General features: G+C 41.8%; 1 protein-coding gene across 6 annotated transcripts in view; it reads left to right on the top strand.

The window, feature by feature from the left end:
* nckap5l (NCK-associated protein 5-like) overlaps positions 1–20672 on the top strand; it is a 54768-nt gene extending 34096 nt beyond the window's left edge. The window contains exons 1-14 of one of the 6 annotated variants that reach the window (XM_026332080.2): positions 941–1254; positions 3293–3372; positions 5458–5580; positions 9401–9541; positions 9732–9800; positions 9901–9939; positions 10046–10165; positions 10522–10614; positions 10903–13826; positions 16220–16349; positions 16618–16690; positions 17611–17889; positions 18345–18496; positions 19432–20672. In XM_026332080.2, the coding sequence (XP_026187865.1) occupies positions 9401–9541; positions 9732–9800; positions 9901–9939; positions 10046–10165; positions 10522–10614; positions 10903–13826; positions 16220–16349; positions 16618–16690; positions 17611–17889; positions 18345–18496; positions 19432–19689 (4278 nt within the window). In that variant the 5' untranslated portion in view covers positions 941–1254; positions 3293–3372; positions 5458–5580 and the 3' untranslated portion in view covers positions 19690–20672. Of the gene's footprint in view, positions 1–940; positions 1255–3292; positions 3373–5457; positions 5581–9400; positions 9542–9731; positions 9801–9900; positions 9940–10045; positions 10166–10521; positions 10615–10902; positions 13827–14190; positions 14236–16219; positions 16350–16617; positions 16691–17610; positions 17890–18344; positions 18497–19431 lie in introns of those variants that run through there. The other 5 variants (XM_026332085.2, XM_026332082.2, XM_026332084.2 and 2 more) reach the window with 5 other exon arrangements.
* Position 20673: the final 1 nt, after the last annotated feature.

A 20673-nucleotide genomic window follows, 5' to 3' on the forward strand; every position in this document is an offset into this window, starting at 1 on the left:
GGAAGAGCCACAAAAAGTGTTTGATTGCAGAGGATGTAGTAAATAAAAAGAGCAGACAACAGAGGCTGTCAATTAATTTTGGCAGACTTAACTTTGTTCAGAGAGAGTGACATCAACACTTCTAGCCATGTCTGTATGCTTCTCTATAGCTTGACTCCTACTGGAATTTTGAGGCAAACACTGATATTAACATTTTGTTTAAGACTAGAAAACAATATCAGTTAATAGTATTCTTTAATATAATCCCCCATAGTAGTATTTTTTTAATTTATTGTAACAAGATACATATTAAGCAGAATATTGTATAGTAGAATAACGAACTGCGATTTAGTAGACGGTGTAATACTACTTTGGGTTTTGGTGGGACAAAACAAACTATTAACAACACCTTGTGTTCTGATAATTGATAATGGCCATTTTCACAGTTTTCTTGCATTTATAACGAAGCTATCAATTAAACATATCAACAAATCAGTTGATAATGAAATTAATTGTTGTAGCCATGTTGTCTCCTGTTCTGAATTCATCCTGATTTCCATGACTTTTCTTTTCCTCAGCACAGTCACACAGGACTTAGTCCAACACGTATTACCAATGTGATTGAGAAAGACAATCCTCTTAGCACAGAGCCTGTTTTCTTTCTAGGGCACTGAATGGCTCTGTGTTACAGTCCTGTCGGTTCAGCTCGGCTGTCGGATATCCTTTTTCTCTTATGCTCCTTTGTCTGCTACATGGTAGGGTCTCTTTTCAACATAACCCCCTCCCCTTTCATAGTCTTTACGACCCGAGCCGGCAGCTACAGGGTTAATGTTTTAGCAGCAGCACAGGCAGAGAGGCAGGAGTTGTAGGAAGAGGAGGGGAAGAGGGAGAAGGAGAGCAGCAGAGAGGTGGGGGCTGGTTCACAGCTGTTGTAGTAGGCAGGATCTACTGGGGTAGGAAGCCTGCCTCACACACTCTGGAACAATGGGAGACATGGCAGCCTCTGCGGACAGCACCGACACACACACAATGCACATGCCCAAGGACAGGTCTTTTCTAGTTGTAGGATAGAGGAAACCAGCTTCCTCACTACACTCAGAGGGTGACGGCACTTTTAACAGGGGGGACAATAATCTCCTCTGCAGCCGGAAAAAAGAAATGTAAGGTTGTGGCCTCACTGTCGCTTGCTCTCTTTCTTTCTTTTCTTCTTCTGGTGCCTAACGTCTCATTTTGCTCTGAGGAAGTCTTGGATGTGCTGACTGGATGACTGAAAAGGTGAGCTCGCCCAAAATATGTACTTCAGAGGGGAAATCTGTAGATAAGTAAATACTGCTTCAGTTTGTACAGATGACATGGTGTTTCAGGCCTCTCTCTGGCCGCCTGTTGCAAAGGTGTTTCTGTGTCAAAATGAAGCAGATTTTTCCTTTTATGAGAATGAAGTGATGTGAAAGTCAGGAGGTGTGTTTTGTTAGATTTTCTGGTGTCGACTTGACTTGAAAAGACTTGGTATGACTCTTGGGACAGGTCTTATTTGCACTTTGTGTGTGTATGTGTTTATATTAGCTTTAATATGGGGGCTAGCTTACATTTTAGGACTAGTACTGTTACCACACTGTTTGATTTTGGGTGAACCTACACAGGATTAGGAACAAAGTGCCATAAATTTATGGTGGTGGTGGATTGCACAGCCTCAGTGCTGCTTATGATTAATTATTACACCAGAGGTGGGCTCAAGATGTGTTTAGTGTGTATGGACATTGCCAGGCACAGATTTAAAAAAACAATCCCTGTCTTCTGTTTGATAGCCCTCAGATGTACATGGCATACATCCAACCTTTCAGGCTTTTTGGGAAGGGCGCTCCCCTCCTTCCTCCCCTCCCCCAGCTCCTTTCCACTGCCTCTGCTCCTCATCCCAAATACTGCTTGTGTGCAATTTGTCTTGGTTCATACAGCCAAACATCAGAGAGGAATGGCACCAAGGGAGCCCACCAGCCTGATTCTGTCTCACTCACATCACTGCTGCTTTGATATTTATCTGCATCTTTATTACTGATGCAGACAATCGTGTTGTAATAGACAGTTGGCAAAAAAATCAACTTTGGCCTACATATTGTTGGAGGTGGGAGGGTATTCAGTCTTCGCCATTCTTGTTAAATTCCACCATGTGACGATATAGGTTTTCGTCACATTGTTTCCACCTCCCACCTACACAGCAAGAACTTCAATCTGCGCCTCTCCAGATTGGCAGATGGAAAGGATGGTGTTTGACATATAGCTTTTGTGCAGTTCTGCCTTGCCGTCATTCCATGAATCTCATCATCATCTGAAGTATCTTGCCAAACCACTTTGAAAATGGAAATGTTAATAAATACAGTGCACTCATTGAGTGCTCATGATATCCTGGCTTTTGTAATCTCACTTCATGCCACAGTCGGTTCTTTTTTTCACAGGCCAAGGGGTAGCGAGAAGAACATGGCCAGACCAGATGATCTGCTCTTGCTCTATTAAAACCCAGATTGAGAGAGCAGATGCTCAGCACCTCTAATCCCATTTCAGTTTGACAAGCTCTAACTGGATAAGGCCCCATTACCCCATGGACCACTTTTGGAAATGAACTTATAATGCTGTAATTCTGCATCTAAACATATCTGGACTGATCAGACAAAACGCTGGCTGAGGAAGCACTGCAGCAGACAGGTTGTCCCATTTAGGTTATAAATTAAACCTTTCGTAGAAGCTGAATCTAATTTACAGGGAGCTTGGTTAAGGGGGGAATCCCACATTAGACTAAACCTTCAAAAACTTCATAGTGTGGTGCGTAGTGTGTAAAGTCCATGTCCTGTGTTATCAGAAAGAGGAGTTCTTAAAATGCTGTGTCTGCTGAATTATTCATCCAGCTTTCTTTCATTACAATTTACAATGAATCAGAGATGGAAGGAAAGACAAGGGGGAGAGAGTGACGTAGAGCAGTGGGGGCTTGTGGTCTTGGCATGGCTGGCGTCTGCTGAGCGCTGGTATCTCCCAAGGGCAATGAAGTGTCTTCCTCTCATCCCAGTTTCCTCTTCACTTGCAGAGCAGAGGAAGGCCGCAGCCAGGCCATCGTAGAGGACACGGGTGTCAAATTGACTCCTATCCCCCCAGTGTAAAACTCTTCAAGATCTCATTACACAGGGCCAAATCCTGTGGTCTGTCTTATGATTCATGAAGAGACAGAAATAGGACTGGGAAAGGTGTCAGGATATTTCCCTTTGGACAGAGAGGAGTCTGGGAGTTTATTTATTAAAATGTGTCCATGTGTTTTCTTTCCCCTCAGCTCCTTGGTTCTGTTGTTGGGGGGACTGAGGTGCCTGACTGGTTGACTCCTCTTCAAGCATCATAACAAGAGCTGGTCATGTGAGTTCAATATGTAAAGACAATAGCAAAAATGTCCCCTCACCAATTCAGTGAGATAAAGCCTCTTCAGGTTACTTGTTTTGGTCAAACAACAGTCCAGAACTTAAACATTTTCACTTTAGAGTGACATAAATAAAAAAAAGTAGTAGATTCTAACATTTGGGAAGCTGGAACCATCAAAGGTTTGACTGTTTTGCTTTAAGAATTGCTTAAAGATTTAAAAGTGTCATTAAAATGGTTGCCATTAAATTTTCCAATTAAGTAACTAATTTTCAGTCTGCATTGCCTGATTTGTCTTACCACAAGCAAAATACTTTTTTTTTGATTTAAGTGAGAGGTTAAACTATATCTGGTATTTTTAACAAAAAAGAGAAAGAAAAAGAAGTGATTAATCTGTTTTCAGTTGCTGTTTTTTGGATCGTTCTCTACTGTTCTACTCAACACTTAGATGTTCTAAAGGAAAAACAGGTCCTCTAATTTGAGATGGTGGAACTAGAGAAAGTTCAATATTTATATTTTTTATATATTTTTTAATAATATTTTTTAATGTAAAAATGAAAAATAGCGAATGATTTGTCAAAATAGTCCCATATTCATTTTCTGTAATTACTTGACATATCATTTCAGCTCTAGTTTATGTCTTGTATAGACTGAAAATGACTTGCATTTAGTTGCACATCCTTCTTTCATTTTCTTGTTTCCTTGGTATGCAGACATGAAAAGTTCAAGCAACCTCTGCAACAGTCACCTGCTGGGTGATTTGTTTCAAGGACACCGTGGCTATATATTTACAATAGATCACAGCTTTTCTCTGGTGTCAAATTGCACTTTATTGGTCTGCTTATGAATGCACACAGAGGTCCCCACAGCTCACATTTTACATGTACAGGTATCGATATGAGTAATTTTAGGAAGAGCAAATGCACCACAAGGTCATTTGGCCCAGTCTTTGGCTGATATGAGGCATCCATATTGGTTGGTTCTTAGGCACAATCACATTTATTATGCGTTAAGATGGTAAGGTTAAGGTTTTTGTAAAAATGTGTCTTTCCCAGCCATGACTTGGAGTCACTGTATTCTGCAGAACTGACAGTATTGAAGATAGGTCTGTTACTACTGCCTGGTGTAATGCTCACGTTTCAGCCATTACATCTGACTACTGGACAGTTTTTGTTTTCTAATTTAAAATATTTCCACGCTGCAGACATTTCACCTTAGCTTGTTCTCTCCATTTATAACACCACTCTGACAGCTGATGTAAAACAAAGGATCAGACTTAGGTTCAGCTCAATAAAGCTGATACCAATCAGGTAAAAAATGCCTTGATCAGCCCTGATACTGATCTTTAAGATCAAATCTGGACATTACTAGTTTCTAGTGTGGTTGCAGTCAGATCCAGGAAGTGCAGTTTGAGGAGTGGATTTATGTGCTTCAAGCTTATTGGACACTAAAACACAGCGCACAAGTGTGGAAAGTTGTCTGCTTTATCTTTGATGATTTCAGCTGAATACAGTGTTTAGGTTAATACACTAGAAATGTGCACTTGCCAGCGTGGCACCTTGCTGGATGATGTCATATTGTGTTGCAGCAATAGCGGAGCACTTGTTTGCTGCATGACGCTGCATCATTTTGGACACCCCTACTCAAAGACTCCTCAGCTGCGTCAGTGCACCGCTCCCATTCATATTAATAAGAAGGGCTGCACTTTTGTGCCGGTTTGAATACAGCCTTAACATTCTTGTGTAAAATCAGTGAAATAACTCTTTAATACAGCTTCTTCTCAATACATTCCATCAGATAAACTAAAAAACCTATATTGTGTCTGTTGCTTGATTATGGGTTCATTGATCATTCTAGTAAGTGTCCAATCTATCAGAATACACAGAGAGACAGGTAGAACATTTATTATTATGCTTTCAGAAATGGAAATAAATGTCGTCTGAATTTTACATTGCTCCATTGTAGGGGGATATAAGAAAGGCATTGTGCCAGACAGTGAGTCCACTCAGCAGTGCAGTGTGCAGAACAGCAACATTAACTCTCTTTGCATTCCCTTCATGGCTTCTCTCTGTCGGGCTCTGACAGCACCAGCAGCTATAAGTCTGCCAGGCAAGCTCAGTGGAAGGAACTCCTTGGCACTGCAGCCCCACTCGGACACACTGAACCTCTCCTCTGCCCTGTCATCGATGTGTGTTTGCACAGTTTCAGGTCAGTCACAGGCTCCTGAAAACACCACCATGATGACAATGCTGCAGATTACAAAGCAACCAGCAGCACTTTGTCTGGCTCTCTCTCCACCTCTAGTGGTTTGCTCTCTCTTGCCCTGTCTCTGATTCTAGAGGAATTAAGTCAGGCATAAAGACAAGGCTTGTGTATTTGTGTAGCGCCTCTCAACAGCAAGACAATTGAAACTGCTTTACATGTGATACAAGGGCATTAACATGACATATAACACAAGAAATCTATAAAGACAAAATCATAAGTGCAACATTTAATGAATTAATTGATTATTTGATTAACAGGGACATGATTTTTACATGAATAATTTCACTCCATATAAATAGGATTTTAATGACTAAAATAAAATAGAGAATGAGCTTGTATATAATGAAACCCAGTAAACAAAGAAAATAATTAAAATTACCATACAATAACAGAGCAGTGCAGCACATCAATAAATAGTCCCAATATTTTACCCCACCCCAACCGGTCGAGGCAGATGGCCGCTCAAACTGAGCCCGGTTCTGCTGGAGGTTTTTTCTTCCGTTAAAGGGAGTTTTTCCTCTCCACTGTCGCCAAGTGCTTGCTCCTAAGGGAATTGTTGGGTTTTTAGTTTTAGTTTTTGTAAAGTGCCTTGAGATGATTTGTATTGTGATTTGGCGCTATACAAATAAAATTGAATTGAATTGAATTGAATTGAATATTTAGATAATAACCTCAAATTTTCTAGGAATTTCATATTTCTTTAATATGTGGTGCATAAAAGCTGAATGCTGCTTCTCCGTGTCAGGTTTGGGCTTGGGGGGGCAGATCTGTTTCCTCAGGATGTCTGGGGGGTTCATAATGTAGAATCAGAAGAAAATATTATTTATTAAAGCTGCAATGAGTAATTGATTAATTGATCCACAGAAAATTGTATGTGACTATTTTGATAAAGGATCATTCCTTTTTTCACAAAGATTACAGTTTTTCAGAGGTTTTGCTTCTGTTTTCTGCTCTGTATCATAGCTTCAGACTGTTGGTCGGTGAAAAAAAGACATCACCCTAGGCTAAACTAATTACTGGATTCACTTGGATGGATATTTTTCACTGTCTTCTGATATTTAATAGAATAAATGGTTCATTAAGAAAAGAAGTGGGTGATTAATAATATTGACAGTAAATGTGGCCTGTGGTAGTAAAGTGTTTTGTGCTATAAGAAATGAGTGTCAATGTAACCTCTGACATCAGATATCCAGTTATAGTGTGTCACTGTGTGGAGACAAGCTTGTGGTAAACTGTTCTTCAGAGCTGAGAGAACTGACTTTGTGCTTGTTGTAGCTGAAGAGGAAAGAGGAGTTAAACAGATGCTGTGATTTTTCTCATGTGTGGAGTCTGTTCCCTGGGCCCAGAATAAATACACTGATATAATTCAATGGACACTGACCAGACACTTTTTTTGTACTCACCACAGCTCTAATATTTTAGTCCTAAACCAATTCACTGTTTTATATCTGCCAGCCATAAGTTTTTTTGATTCAGGTCTCTGAAACACAGGAAGCCAGTGTAACAGTGTAAGAAGTGGTGTGATGTATGATTTATAATGATGGAATACCTTTTTGTTCCTTGATCATTTGATTGGTTCTTTGATCAGATGTCAACAGGACTTAGATTCAGTTGCTTTTTAAAGTCTGTTAGATTCTGGATAGATGGGACATAAGTCTGCTTTAAGAGATACTTCATGTGACATTTTACTTTGCAGATCAAAAGAAACCACAGCAGCTGCAGCATAACCATGTCTTCATGTTATATTTAGCATCACTTTTGTTTTCTTTTGGTCCACATTGTAATTTCCATCTGAATGTTCACAAACACAGAGAGATGTGCATGCTTCTGGGCACTACTGCCCAGAGCTTTAATGTGCATTAGTAAAGAGAAAAGCTGGTATTTATATCCACTCAGTATTTCTCCTGTATCCAAGGTCAAATGGATGGCTAATGTCTGCTTCCGTTCTTAGATGGGCTGTATTGATCAGCCCTCCATTATACATGTAGATTTGGCTGTGTTCAGTCAATCACAGCTCAATAAGCACCCTACACTTTGGATGGTGCTGCTTAGGTTGGTCAGTAAGGTTCACAATCCACAGACCGATGGTGTTCAGTGATCTTCCTGTAAACACTGCAAACAGCTCTGGTTACACAAGGCAGATCCCCACTGGTTCCTTATGAAAATACAGGAAGCTTAAACACTTTTTAAGGTAATAGATTTTCTTCCTAATTCATTACTGCTTTGTTTTTTTTTTTTGTGGTACTAGTAGCATAGCTTGTTTTTCTGTACCACAGTAAAAATGATGCACTTTTGACACATCTGACTGCAAATCTTTTTCCATTTGAAGAGATAAAAGTGGAGTTATTTTATATTGGTGTACCTATTCACAAGTATGAAAAGACCAAAACCAGTCATGTGTTAGGTTGTCTAACTTCCATATCCTTAGGCCCATGCCAAGTTGTTCCTGCTGAAAATAAAAATATAACCATTTGTAATTCAAATGTTTATATTAAGAGTGGATCACATGACAGTGCATACTTGAAAGGAAAGGGTCACTACTATTGATTATTCCACAAAGAATTAGTACCCAGCTCTGCAGTTCTTTTCAGTTCTACAGAACGTTTTAGGATTGGTCAGCTCCTGGTTTAGTTTTGCAACTCACAACTGTACTGTTTTAGTTCACTTCCAGCTGCAGCAGACAATTATTACAGCTTTGTACACATACTGCTCAGCCCTAAAAGGGGACCAATTTAGCAACTAGCTGGTGAATATAGTGGAGCAGCTAAAGTGCCAGATATTTTCCTCAGGAGACCAGAACAGGAATAAAAGAGAGCGAATACTGGATGTATAGAGTACTTTTAATCAATTACAACTTTTCCTATGAAGACAAATTTATATTGTTACCACAATATTTTAAGGGATTTACTATATCATGAGTGTCACCTGTCCAGGTCAGGTTTCCACCCTTGCAATCTGTGCCAGTTTCTGATTGGCCTCCAGCCACAGAACTAGGCTCCTCTTATTTGCTCAGACTCCTTAAGGTCCATGTTGCCTCATCTACTTCCTTTAAAGTGCTTCTGCTCTGCTCTGCTCTGCTCTGACAGTCAACACACACACAATCACACTGAGACACACCTGGAGCCATGCCTACTAGACTGGTCCTCAGCCATATGCCCTGCAGAGTATCACTCTAACAGACTCAGGCAGTCTGTGAGCTTAGTGTGGCGCTGCAGTTTGATTTGTGGATTTGTTGAAGGTGCAGACCTAAAGCAGAGAGATGTACTAAATATGTACACAAAGGCTTATCAACACAGATCATTTATCTAAAACAAAGCAGGATGGATAGTATAGTGTGTTTGCTCTATAATCCTCAATATGTAGTAGTTGATCAACAGCAAGTTCTGCGGCACGTTGCAGATCAAAAGAAACCTTGCCGCGGCACTGTCCATCTTTTGGCCAGAACCCCTGGCATTGTTGTCCTCTCACTTCTAAAAACTATGCTGTTGCAGGAGCAGGATCACAGCTTTTGTCAGCACAGCTGTAGGTTAAAACATTTCCCGAACTGTTTGCAATTACTGTTTGACCCAAATCTAAAGTGTACACTCTCATTTTAATGAAAACAATGTGTTGTCTCAGTTTACATATGCACTTTCAGCTACAGCAGAGGGCAGGAAAACATAACACCTATTGTTAGAGTTGTTACATGCTAGAGCAGCCAGTGTTTCTTGCTTTGGGTATGGAAGGTTTTGTAGAGGTTTTAGTCTCCCCTTCTGTGTTGCAGATGAGAACGATGTCTGATGAGACTGAACAGAGAATGTGTGATGAGGACTTTGGTTCGGACGAGGAGGGTGAGGAAGGAGACGTGGAGTCTTATCTGGAGGATAACAGCAGCGAGCTCATGGACCGGCTGAAAGAGCTGGAGGTGAGTAAACCAACAAAGCGTAATCCGCTTCACAAACTACATCTGAATTCAAATGAGGTTGTTCTTTTTTATTTCAGCTTTCTGTCTTTATCTTTTCTCATTTAATTTGTATGTTACATCTAAACCACCTGTCTCTTCTCAGTAGGTGTTGTTCATACTACCATTTTTGTTTTTTTTTTTACCTTTTCAGGCAGAGAATTCTGCTTTGATGTTGGCAAATGAGAGTCAGAGAGAAGCTTATGAGAGATGCTTGGATGAGGTGAGTTCATGTTGCACACTATATATAAATATAGACACTATTAGGTATTGTGTAAATAAAGCTCAAGTCAATGTCTAAAATGTAGATCTTTTCTTATCAGGTGGCCAACCATGTGGTCCAAGCTCTGCTAAATCAAAAGGTAACAAGAAGCTATATTATGACTTCTGTGTTTGGATTTTAGCTTTCTGTAGCACCACATGCTGGAGTACATTGGTTTTCTTACTTCTTTGTATGTCACTGAACAGGACCTGAGAGAGGAGTGTATCAAGCTGAAGATGTTGGTGTTTGACCTGGAGAGGCAAAACCGAGCACTTTGTGAGCTTTTTCAGCAGAAACTGCCCAACCACCCCACTGCTCACTACCAGGTAGGTCAACTTAACTTCCTATCCAATGTTTATCTTTGAAATATAGTAGTGTAAAAGTATAAAGTTTCAGAAGATGGAAATACTCAAATAGTACCTCAAAAATGTACTCAGGTACAGTATTGGGGTAAGTGTATTAAATTGCTTTTCAGCATACAGCACTAATTCTTGTAACCAAGGGGAGCTTCTAATTTACCTTTCTCCTCATCCTGATTCATTCTGCTGAGCCAGTAATGAATCTGTCATTTTGTCTCTGCTCTACATTGTTCAGATGCTAGGTCAATGTAGCTCTTAGTTGTCTGTGTATACAATAGCCTGTATTGTGTCATTATAATTGCCTCATGTGTCTCCTGTTACAGGTGCAGACAGGACCCCTCCCAGACTACAATGCACAGGTGCACAGTGACTCTGCCAAACAGGTGGAGCCTGTGCAGACTGAAGCACAAGCCAAGGTGGTTATTACAAAGCCATCAGAGCAAACCTTTACCAAACTTTAAGACTCAAATAGTGGGATTATATCATAGCTTTTGGATGAGACAAAAGTCCCCCACCCCACCACGTTGCTGACATTTACTCTGTTTTCCACTGTTGTTCTTTAAAAAAAAGACCATGCTGCTAATTTCTCCTGCACTCATTTCCTATACACATACACTTAAAGGTCTTGATTAACTAAATTGTTTGGCTGTCATCAAGTGTCAGCAGTGAATTGTATGCTGATAGAGATATTTTTCTATCCAAAGGGAAATGGCTACCGCACACAACATGCCTCTCCAGGCCCTCGTGGGCCAGCTGCGTCCATGGAAGCCCTGTCTCCCTTCTTCAAGAAGAAAGCACACATCCTGGAGGTCTTGCGCAAGATGGAGGAGACAGACCCTTTGAAGTTCCACCCGTCCACCACAAGCTTGCCGTTCTGCGACTATGGCCAGGTGCTCATGTCTACAGAGGCGGTTTTGGCCACTGCGGATTCTGTACCGCTACAGTGCAAATCCCACCACGCACACTGCCACTGCTCCTGCTCTGACACTGACACACACCAGCATGTCAACGGTGACGGGGCAGTGAAGTGTGAGGGAGGAAATGCCTGCTGTTTACACTGCAAGAGGAGCCAGGACAGTCCTCCAAAGCCATGCAACCACATCTGTAGTCCTTCAAAAGCCAACTCCACCACCCACAGCCATGTAGTTCCTACCACTGCTATGAGCGAATGTCACAGTAAAAGCCGACCAACGGAGTCTGTTTCCCCATCTAAACAATGCACCACGGATGAAGCCCACCAGCAACCAGCAGGCGCTCACTCATCAGCCACAGAAGCAGCCAATCCAAGCCTGGAGGTCATGAGACTGGAGCAGGCGCAGGAGAACTCAGAGAGCTGCTTAATCACTAGTGCTTCTGAAGAGCTCACTGGGTTCTATCCCACCTTCCACCTGCCCAGTTCTGTGAAGGAGAGCACAGAGATCCCCCACTGTGACACAGAGAGTGGTGATGGAGTTCACAATGGTGTGGCACTCTCCTCTGTCATCAGCGCCATGCCAAGTGACCCCTCAGCCACGCCTGAGAAAGACAATACAGATCAGGAGGCCTCATCTGTACGAGCTGGTGCCTCCGTCAGCCCAATCCCCTCCTGCCTCAGCGATGTCAAAGCCGCTGCCATCAACTCTCCGTCCAAATTGCTCAAGTTCTTGAAGATTCCCTCGATAGGGGAGAAGTCTCAGGCCTCAACGTCTGCTGTCCGTCTGAGCCCCCAGCTCACCCGCAACTCCCGAATCCCCTGTCGCACAAACAACTATGAGGTGTACCACTCTCCTGTTCCCACACGCAGAGCCACCACAACAGAGAGGTGCAGGCAGCCCCCTCCTCCACCTTCCAGGTCTGAGTCCTACCCCGCCACGCACTCAGCCCCAACCTCCCCACCACAGCCTGAAGATGTTTGCTCCCTGCCAACTAAGGAAATAAGCTACAGCAGCCTATCTGCACCTAAAGCTAGTGCTGGTTTAAAGATGGGAGCTCCCTCATCTTCATCCTCTCCCAAGGTATCTCAGAGGATCCCTCATTATGAAAATGTCTGTGATATGTCTGCCAACTCTAGAGAGGAGGAACAAACACAGGGCCTTGAGAAGAGAACCACACTTCCAACTCCAACAAAGGTGAATGGCGGTGAGAGGAAGCTTGTTAAATCTCTACCAGAAAGTGCCCTAAATCCCCTCCCTCAACGAAAGCAGTCGTCCTCATCCACATCTGAGTCCACATCAGATGATGATGAGGATTCAGACAGCCCAGTGTGGGTTAACCATCACAGCCTGCCTAACTCATCTGCCCTCAGCAAAGCTCAGGGCAGAGGTAACTACTCACAAACCAGAGAGAAACAGGAGATGGGCACAAGGGTGGGCAACGTGGAGAACTCTGAGGTCCTCCAGCAGCCACCCCCACCACCAGCAAGGAAGAGTGACTCCTCTTCTATTCCCAAGAGGTCTGCGACTGGGTCAGCGAGGTCCCAGGCTGACTCCAGTCATCACGCTTTCAAAGACAGGCTGGCTGCGCTGGGCAAACTGAAGAGCTCTGAGGATTTACAAGTTGGCCTCAGACCAGTTGACACAGTGAATGATCAATGTTCCTGTGGGGAAGAAAGGAGTAAGACAGCAGAGAGGCCCATAGAGCTTCATAAAGAGGAGCAGAGACATTCAAAATACACAGACTCTTTGGATGGTAAACCTAAAGGTGGCAGTGGTGGCTTGAAGTATCCGGGGTCCACTCCACTTTACGAACAGTCGGTAAAATCTCAGCCTCCTGGTCAAGCAGTGGTTAAACCAGAACTGTGTACAAGCAAGACAGAAAGCTCCAAGAGCAAAATAGGTTTGCCATCCCCAAACACAGATGCTCCACAGGTACTGCGCAACATCATCAAGTGCCCTGGCTCCCTGAATCTGGCCTATAACATTAAACCTGGTATTGGTCCTCACAGTAGCAACAGCCCCAATAAAATCCCCCCAAAGTCGCCATCCAAACCCTGCCAGGGCCCTTCTGTTCACAGAGGGGGAAAGTACACAGAGGCCCCACGTTACTCATCAAAATCAGAGGAGAGAGCCAAGATAAGTGGGAAGGGAAAAAAGAACCCACTATATGGAGACAGCCTCCCACCTCCTCCTCCAAGGCCGCCAACATCTGAGGCGGAGAAACCGTTGCAGCCAGTCCCTAGTCCACAGTCAGCCATCGAGCAAAAGGTGATGAAAGGCATTGAGGAGAATGTGCTGAAGCTTCAGGAACAAGACAGAGGAGGGCAGGGCAGTGAGGTCAAGCAGAAAGCCTCCAACGGCATCGCAAGCTGGTTTGGCCTGAAGAAGAGTAAGCTGCCTGCACTGAACCGCAAGACAGATGCGACCAAAGCAAAGGACGAGAAGAAGGAGTGGAAGATAAACATTCCCTCAGTGGGCAGGGACTCTGTGAAAATGGCCACTAGGTGTAAAGAAGGTGTGGAAGGTCTCAACATCTCCACTCTGATGGAGAAGGCAGAGGGGCTGAGGAGGGCCTTAGAGGAGGAGAGGGCGTACGTGGAAAGGTCAGGCAGGGGTCACTCCTGTGAGGTGGTGATGGACCAAGCTCAGGGACAGCTGGCTGTGATGTACAGGGGAGCGCGCTCTGACAACTTCATGCAGCAGCTGCTGAACAGGTGAGGACTCAGTAAGGACAGCCAGACTGTAAAGTTGTGCTTTTAATAAAACAGTTTAACATTTTGGAAAACACGCCCATTGTCCTATCTTTTCTTTTTTAGTTTCTTATGTTACGTATATAGATGTGATTTAGTTGTATATCATTTGCTGTTTGCTTAGTCTCTTCCTTTCTTTCTGGTTTGTTTTTGTGATTTATTTGAAATGCCCCCTGTAAATCGATAACATATTAATCAGTTCATTCAACAAAACCTTCTTTCTGTTCTCTTTTGCTGACAGTTATTTCTGTCACTGTTTGTTTAGCAATGTGAATTCATCTCAGGAGACACTGAAAATATGTTGTCATGTCTCCCCCCTCTATGACAGCCTACTTTTACTTACTCCACCTTTGAACATGGTCAGGTGAACAAGGTGGGGCACAAACTGCTTCTTGTCTAACATAATTTGGCCCTTAGATGTTGATACCTTTGGGCTAGCTGATTTCCCTTTTACCAGTCTTTTTGCTAAGTTGAGCTAACAGTTTCCCAGCTGTAGCTTCATGTTTAACAGACCGGAGCAATGTAATCGATGTTCTCACTAACTCTCAGCAGTGAAGATGTACAGTGGGTACGGAAAGTATTCAGACCCCTTTAAATTTTTCACTCTTTGTGTCATTGCAGCCATTTGCCAAAATCAAAAAAGTTCATTTTATTTCTCATTAATGTACACTCAGCACCCCATCTTGACAGAAAAAAACAGAAATGTAGACATTTTTGCAAATTTATTAAAAAAGAAAAACTGAAATATCACATGGTCATAAGTATTCAGACCCTGTGCTCAGTATTGAGTAGAAGCATCCTTTTGAGCTAGTACAGCCATGAGTCTTCTTGGGAATGATGCAACAAGTTTTTCACACCTGGATTTGGGGATCCTCTGCCGTTCTTCCTTGCAGATCCTCTCCAGTTCTGTCAGGTTGGATGGTGAACGTTGGTGGACAGCCATTTTCAGGTCTCTCCAGAGATGCTCAATTGGGTTTAGGTCAGGGCTCTGGCTGGGCCAGTCAAGAACGTTCACAGAGTTGTTCCGAAGCCACTGCTTTGTTATTTTAGCTGTGTGCTTAGGGTCATTGTCCTGTTGAAAGGTGAACCTTCGGCCCAGTCTGAGATCCTGAGCACTCTGGAAGAGGTTTTCTTCCAGGATATCTCTGTACTTGGCCGCATTCATCTTTCCTTCAAATGCAACCAGTCGTCCTGTCCCTGCAGCTGAAAAACACAACATGATGCTTCCACCACCATGTTTCACTGTAGGGATTGTATTGGGCAGTGATGAGCAGTGCCTGGTTTTCTCCACCCATACTGCTTAGAATTAACGCCAAAAAGTTCAATCTTGGTCTCATCAGACCAGAGAATCTTATTTTTCATAGTCTGGGAGTCCTTCATGTGTTTTTTGGCAAAATCTATGAAGGCTTGTGTCTTGCACTGAGGAGAGGCTTCCGTCGGGCCATTCTGCCATAAAGCCCCGACTGGTGGAGGGCTGCAGTGATTGTTGACTTTGTGGAACTTTCACCCATCTCCCTACTGCATCTCTGGAGCTCAGCCACAGTGATCTTTGGGTTCTTCTTTACCTCTCTCACCAAGGCTCTTCTCCCACGATTGCTTAGTTTGGCTGGACAGCCAGGTCTAGGAAGAGTTCTGGTCATCCCAAACTTTTTCCATTTGAGGATTATGGAGGCCACTGTGCTCTTAGGAACCTTGGGTGCTGCAGAAATTCTTTTGTAACCTTGGCCAGATATGTGCCTTGCCACAATTCTGTCTCTGAGCTCCTTGGGCAGTTCCTTCGACCTCATGATTCTCATTTGCTCTGACATGCACTGTGAGCTGTAAGGTCTTATATAGACAGGTGTGTGCCTTTCCTAATCAAGTCCAATCAGTTTAATTAAACACAGCTGGACTCCAATGAAGGAGCAGAACCATCTCAAAGAGGATCAGAAGAAATGGACAGCATGTGAGTTAAATGTGAGTGTCACTGCAAAGGGTCTGAGTACTTATGACCATGTGATATTTCAGTTTTTCTTTTTTAATAAATTTGCAAAAATTTCTACATTTCTGTTTTTTTCTGTCAAGATGGGGTGCTGAGTGTACATTAATGAGAAATAAAATGAACTTTTTTGATTTTGGCAAATTGCTGCAATGACACAAAGAGTGAAAAATTTAAAGGGGTCTGAATACTTTCCGTACCCACTGTATATGTACCTAAAACATCTCTAATTTTATTAAGTATGTTTTTAAATGCCTGAGGTTATTGTAGATATTATATTGTATATTGTATTGTATTGTATATTGTATATTGTATATTGTTGTATTGTATTGTAGATAGGGCTCTGATTTGAAGGTTTGTGCTGTGCTGTTAACAATAGAGTGGATGGGAAGGACATGATCAGTGTGCCCCAGCGCCGGCTCTCATTTGACTGTAAGACCTCCAAACCCATGTTCACTCAGCACAGTGATCTCATCAGTCACACCAGCAACCGGGATGATATGGACAAGGTACATCTTTAGTTGATTTTTCTGTAGACATAGACTGACAAGTATTTAGTGATTAAACAAACTGACAAGGAGGAGGATGTGAAAAACACTACTTTCATTTAATTTATCAAACTGTCAGGCTTTGCAGAATTGCATCAGTAAGATTTGTTCTACAGTAGTATCAACTTTTAGGTCTAAATTTGGCATCAGATTTGGTAGACTGGTTTCTCCTTACTGTGAAGAGCTTGTTTTCACTTCTCCATCTGCTACTCTGTTGTTCCTTCATCAGGGATCAGACAGACTCGGCAAGATCACGTCAGATGAAAACCTTGCTGATTCAGTTCACTCTCAACACTTTGCAGGTAAGAGGTGTCTGCCAGGAATTTCAGAGGAGCCAAATATTATACATTTTGTAATATTTATGGGAGGGCTATGACAGATATAAGAGCAAACCACACTCACTGACATTGGTATGGGCTTTTTTTAAACTGTGACATTTTTCTTTACTTAATTTTACACTGTCATGGACCAAACAATTTTATCTTTATTTTTTTTTTTTTAAATTTTGCTCTAAAATCATAAATTTTGTTCAATGGTTTTACAATTTGTATAGTATAATGTTAAATTGTAACATGCTTTGATAATTTTTTTGCTCCACATTGTATCTGCAAATAAAAACTTATGCATTCACTGGATTCATTTTACATCTGTATTTAATAGTTACTTATTTTTCAGAATCATATCTTATACACTCCATATGATAATTTGTTAAAACATATTGCATTGACCAGTATATAAAGTACCTCTGTTACATTATACATATATATCTACATGTATATCTGTGGCTAAAGGCACATTTGAAATGCTTTTTTGTTTTTTTGAAGGAATATGGTAAATCCACTTTTGAAATACAAAGTACAGGATCAGAGTAACTTTTTCCAGCAGTGCAAATCTGTGACAGTCCTTAAGGCCTTGACTGAAACACATAATTTGCATATTGAGGGGAAATAAATTGGCTCACACCTTTATTAGCATATCAAAGTTAAACAAACTAGGCCACACGTCCAAGGAAAATCAATTCAAGGGCTGCAGTGAAAGATAAATAGTGTGAAATTTATTCATTTGCAATGTTACCTCTTCCTCTGCATTTTCTCAGCAAATATATATGGCAAATATAATTTTTTTTTAAATCACAGCATTTATTTTTTGTGGCTTTTTTTTTCCATTTATGCATTCCCATGTGAGTTTGTCACTGAATCACCTTCTTTTCTTTCCTCTGCAGGTTCTGGTGCTTCCACATACACCTTGGACAGTGGTATTGGTACATTCCCCCTGCCTGACTGCAGCAGCGGTGCTGCAGCACGGGGCCTGTCCAAGACGAAAGCCGGGGCCGAGCAGCACTCCTCCGGCTCCCCAGGGAGGGCTGTGCGGCGCGCCCACACCCTGGACAGAGAGCTAACGTCACAGGAAGAGTGCTATGGGCCACACAGGCAGTTGATTCCCACCATTCAGTATGGCTCTGTGCTAGAAGGAAAGAGCTCGGCCAGCGTCATCCGTGAAGGTGCTGACACACAGCAACAGCTTGAAGAGATCTGGTCATATAGAACATTGTCAGACGTTAATACTGCAGTAATGCTTTACTTTGCTATACCTTTTACTTAGTACTGTGATGTAGTCCGCATAATTATACTGCACTCAGATACACAGAAAAACGGATATTTATAACAAGAAATGTCATAAGAGAGATTTTTTTTTTTTTTTTAGGATATCTGTTGATGTTTAGGTAGAATGGTAAAAATTGGCTTCTCTGTGGATACTTTCCTGTCAACAGAAGTTCTTAGCTTTAAGAGAAAATCCATATAAAAGCAGTCGTAACCTTCCTTGTGAAATGGGAATTTAGACAATTGTGCCACTGATGGTGGATTATGTATTGTAATATAACAACCCAAAGGAGACAGTCCTCCTGTGATATGTGAAAGATAGATTAAAACATGTCTTTAATCCATCCATCTACAGACAAAGAGGCCCATGGAGCGAATATGTTTTCTCCTCGCTCCAAGACTTGGACCTTCCCTAACCTGAAGACCCCAGCAGGACCTGCAGAGGTTTACCTGGCAGTAGAGGAGGAAGAGGAGGAGGCAGTTTCTTTTGGATCACCATTCAGAGGGGTAGGGATGGCAGTTTAGTTGAGTGTCGGTGAGATTCAGGATTTATCTGTTTCAAATAAAGTTAAATGAATTAGTCTATTTTGTCTTTTTTTTTGGTTAAATCTGGAAAAGAGAAGTGCTTTACTTGTGGTGGGAAAAACAATAGCACTTCATGTTTTGGGGTCCAATATTTTCCAGCTGATTTCCTGGAAACTTTTCTCATTTTTTTAAAAACAAGCTGGTATTTTGTTCTAATTTATAAGGTCTACGCAATTTGGTACTAATATTGGTTGTAATATTCAAGTTTTTAAGGAAAAACTAGAAAATAATTTTAAGAAATGTTGGTGTTTTCAGGAAATGAACTGGAAAATGTAGGACCTATAAAATAAAATGTTACCCAGCTTATTATACTTGCTTCTATCTAATGAAGATGTTCACAAACAAACAATTAATAATTGTAACAAACAATTATTTTAAAAATTGATTAATCTGTCAATTTTGTTTCCAATTAATCAGATCAGATAATACTTCGGCTGCATGTGTTAAAACCACTATCCACATAATATAATAAAAATTCTTCTTCTGCCATTTTCATCTCTGCAACAGCTCATTGAGTCACCATGTGCCCGTGCAAACACCTGCATCACTAAGCCCCAACTAATAGATTTCTGTTAATAAAGTGCAATATTACATGTTGTACCTTTAATGCCAGGCAGGACTTGTCTGGGTCACAAGGACTGTGTATACTTTGCAGGCAGTAACGCAGAGATATATTTGAAAATCTGCACTCATATTTTCCACACAAAAGCACAATCTTCCTTTAGAAGTTGAGCGCAAAATTAAATATTCACTAATTATTTCTGAACCCCCCCCCCTTTTTTTTTTTGCACCTGGCAGAATTACATGAGATGAAACAAATGACCTAAAATGTTCCCCACATCTTTCTATTCTGTCAGCAGAAGGCAGGTGGTCCATCCTCCAGCCGGATGGTTGATGCAGGCAGCCTGCCCGTTCCTACCCAGTTAGGAATGAGCCGCAGAGGAAAGACTCGCACTCCAAATGTCCCTGAGATGAGCCGGGAGGCTGGGCTGGAGCTGCTCAGGGAGCGGCCAGAGGAAGCCCTCTCCCCAAGCCGCCCTCAGGTCTTGGAGACCCCCGAGTCTCTCAGTGATTCTCTGTACGACAGTCTGTCATCCTGCGGCAGCCAAGGATGATCTAGCCAAGGAGCAAGGGAAGGGGGGGGCAACTAAAAGGACTGGGCAGACACATGCTCATCCAGACAATAAGATTCAGCACGGCTCTGAACATGTCTCCTGGATGCTGGCTGTACTCTAAATGCTGCTGACCTGCCCCCCTTTGAGGAAAAGAAACTGTGTTCACCTGGTGATGGCCCTGAGAATATTCTGGTGAAGTTTCATCAGGTGTTTCTCTATTGCAACTGGAAAGCGGATCTGTTAGACTTCTCCTCAGGATTTCCAAAAAACATGAAGCCAAAAGCCACCTAAATAGTATTGGTAGTTCACTTTTCACAATCAGAATGGACTGTGGATGCTTCTGTTTAATTAATGTATACAGGACTACAAACCGCATGGCCAAGCTAACAATTAGCACAAAACATTGTCACTCCCGGTAGTTGTTCAAGCACCCTTTCTTTTGTTCTTCTCATCCTGGTAGACAGATCTTTGTTGTACACCAAGAAGCAGTGAAGCGCTGACGTACTGTACTGTATCAATACATCTGCTCTGTTCTTGGCATCACATCATGTATTGAAAAAAAGATATCTCTTAAAAAAAAAAAGCTCCTGTCTGTGATTCTTTATTGATAAACTCATGCATCACAATTTTAAATGTATAAATGATTTTATTGATCATGTTGATATTGTTTTGCGACTGAGGAAGGTTGTCCGAATATGTCTGTTTTAAGTCATAATACATTTAAAGGTAATATATACCAGCAATAATGACATAGATAAAATAAATGGCTACATTATTCAATGAATATGTATTTCTATTTATTTAAGTGTACATCATTTGCGGTCTTTTTTTTTGTAATCTTTCTGTGAAAATTAGTCTCTTCGCTTAGTAGATTATGTTCATATCGTATTTCAACATCTCTGTTGCTGTTTGTTCCCTAGCCAATAGAGAGCCTATGTACCTACTGCCGTTTTTCAACTTTCTAATTAAAATGTTTTGATTTAG

This window comes from Mastacembelus armatus, chromosome 7 (assembly GCF_900324485.2).
Source record: "Mastacembelus armatus chromosome 7, fMasArm1.2, whole genome shotgun sequence".
Classification (NCBI taxonomy): Eukaryota; Metazoa; Chordata; class Actinopteri; order Synbranchiformes; family Mastacembelidae; genus Mastacembelus; species Mastacembelus armatus.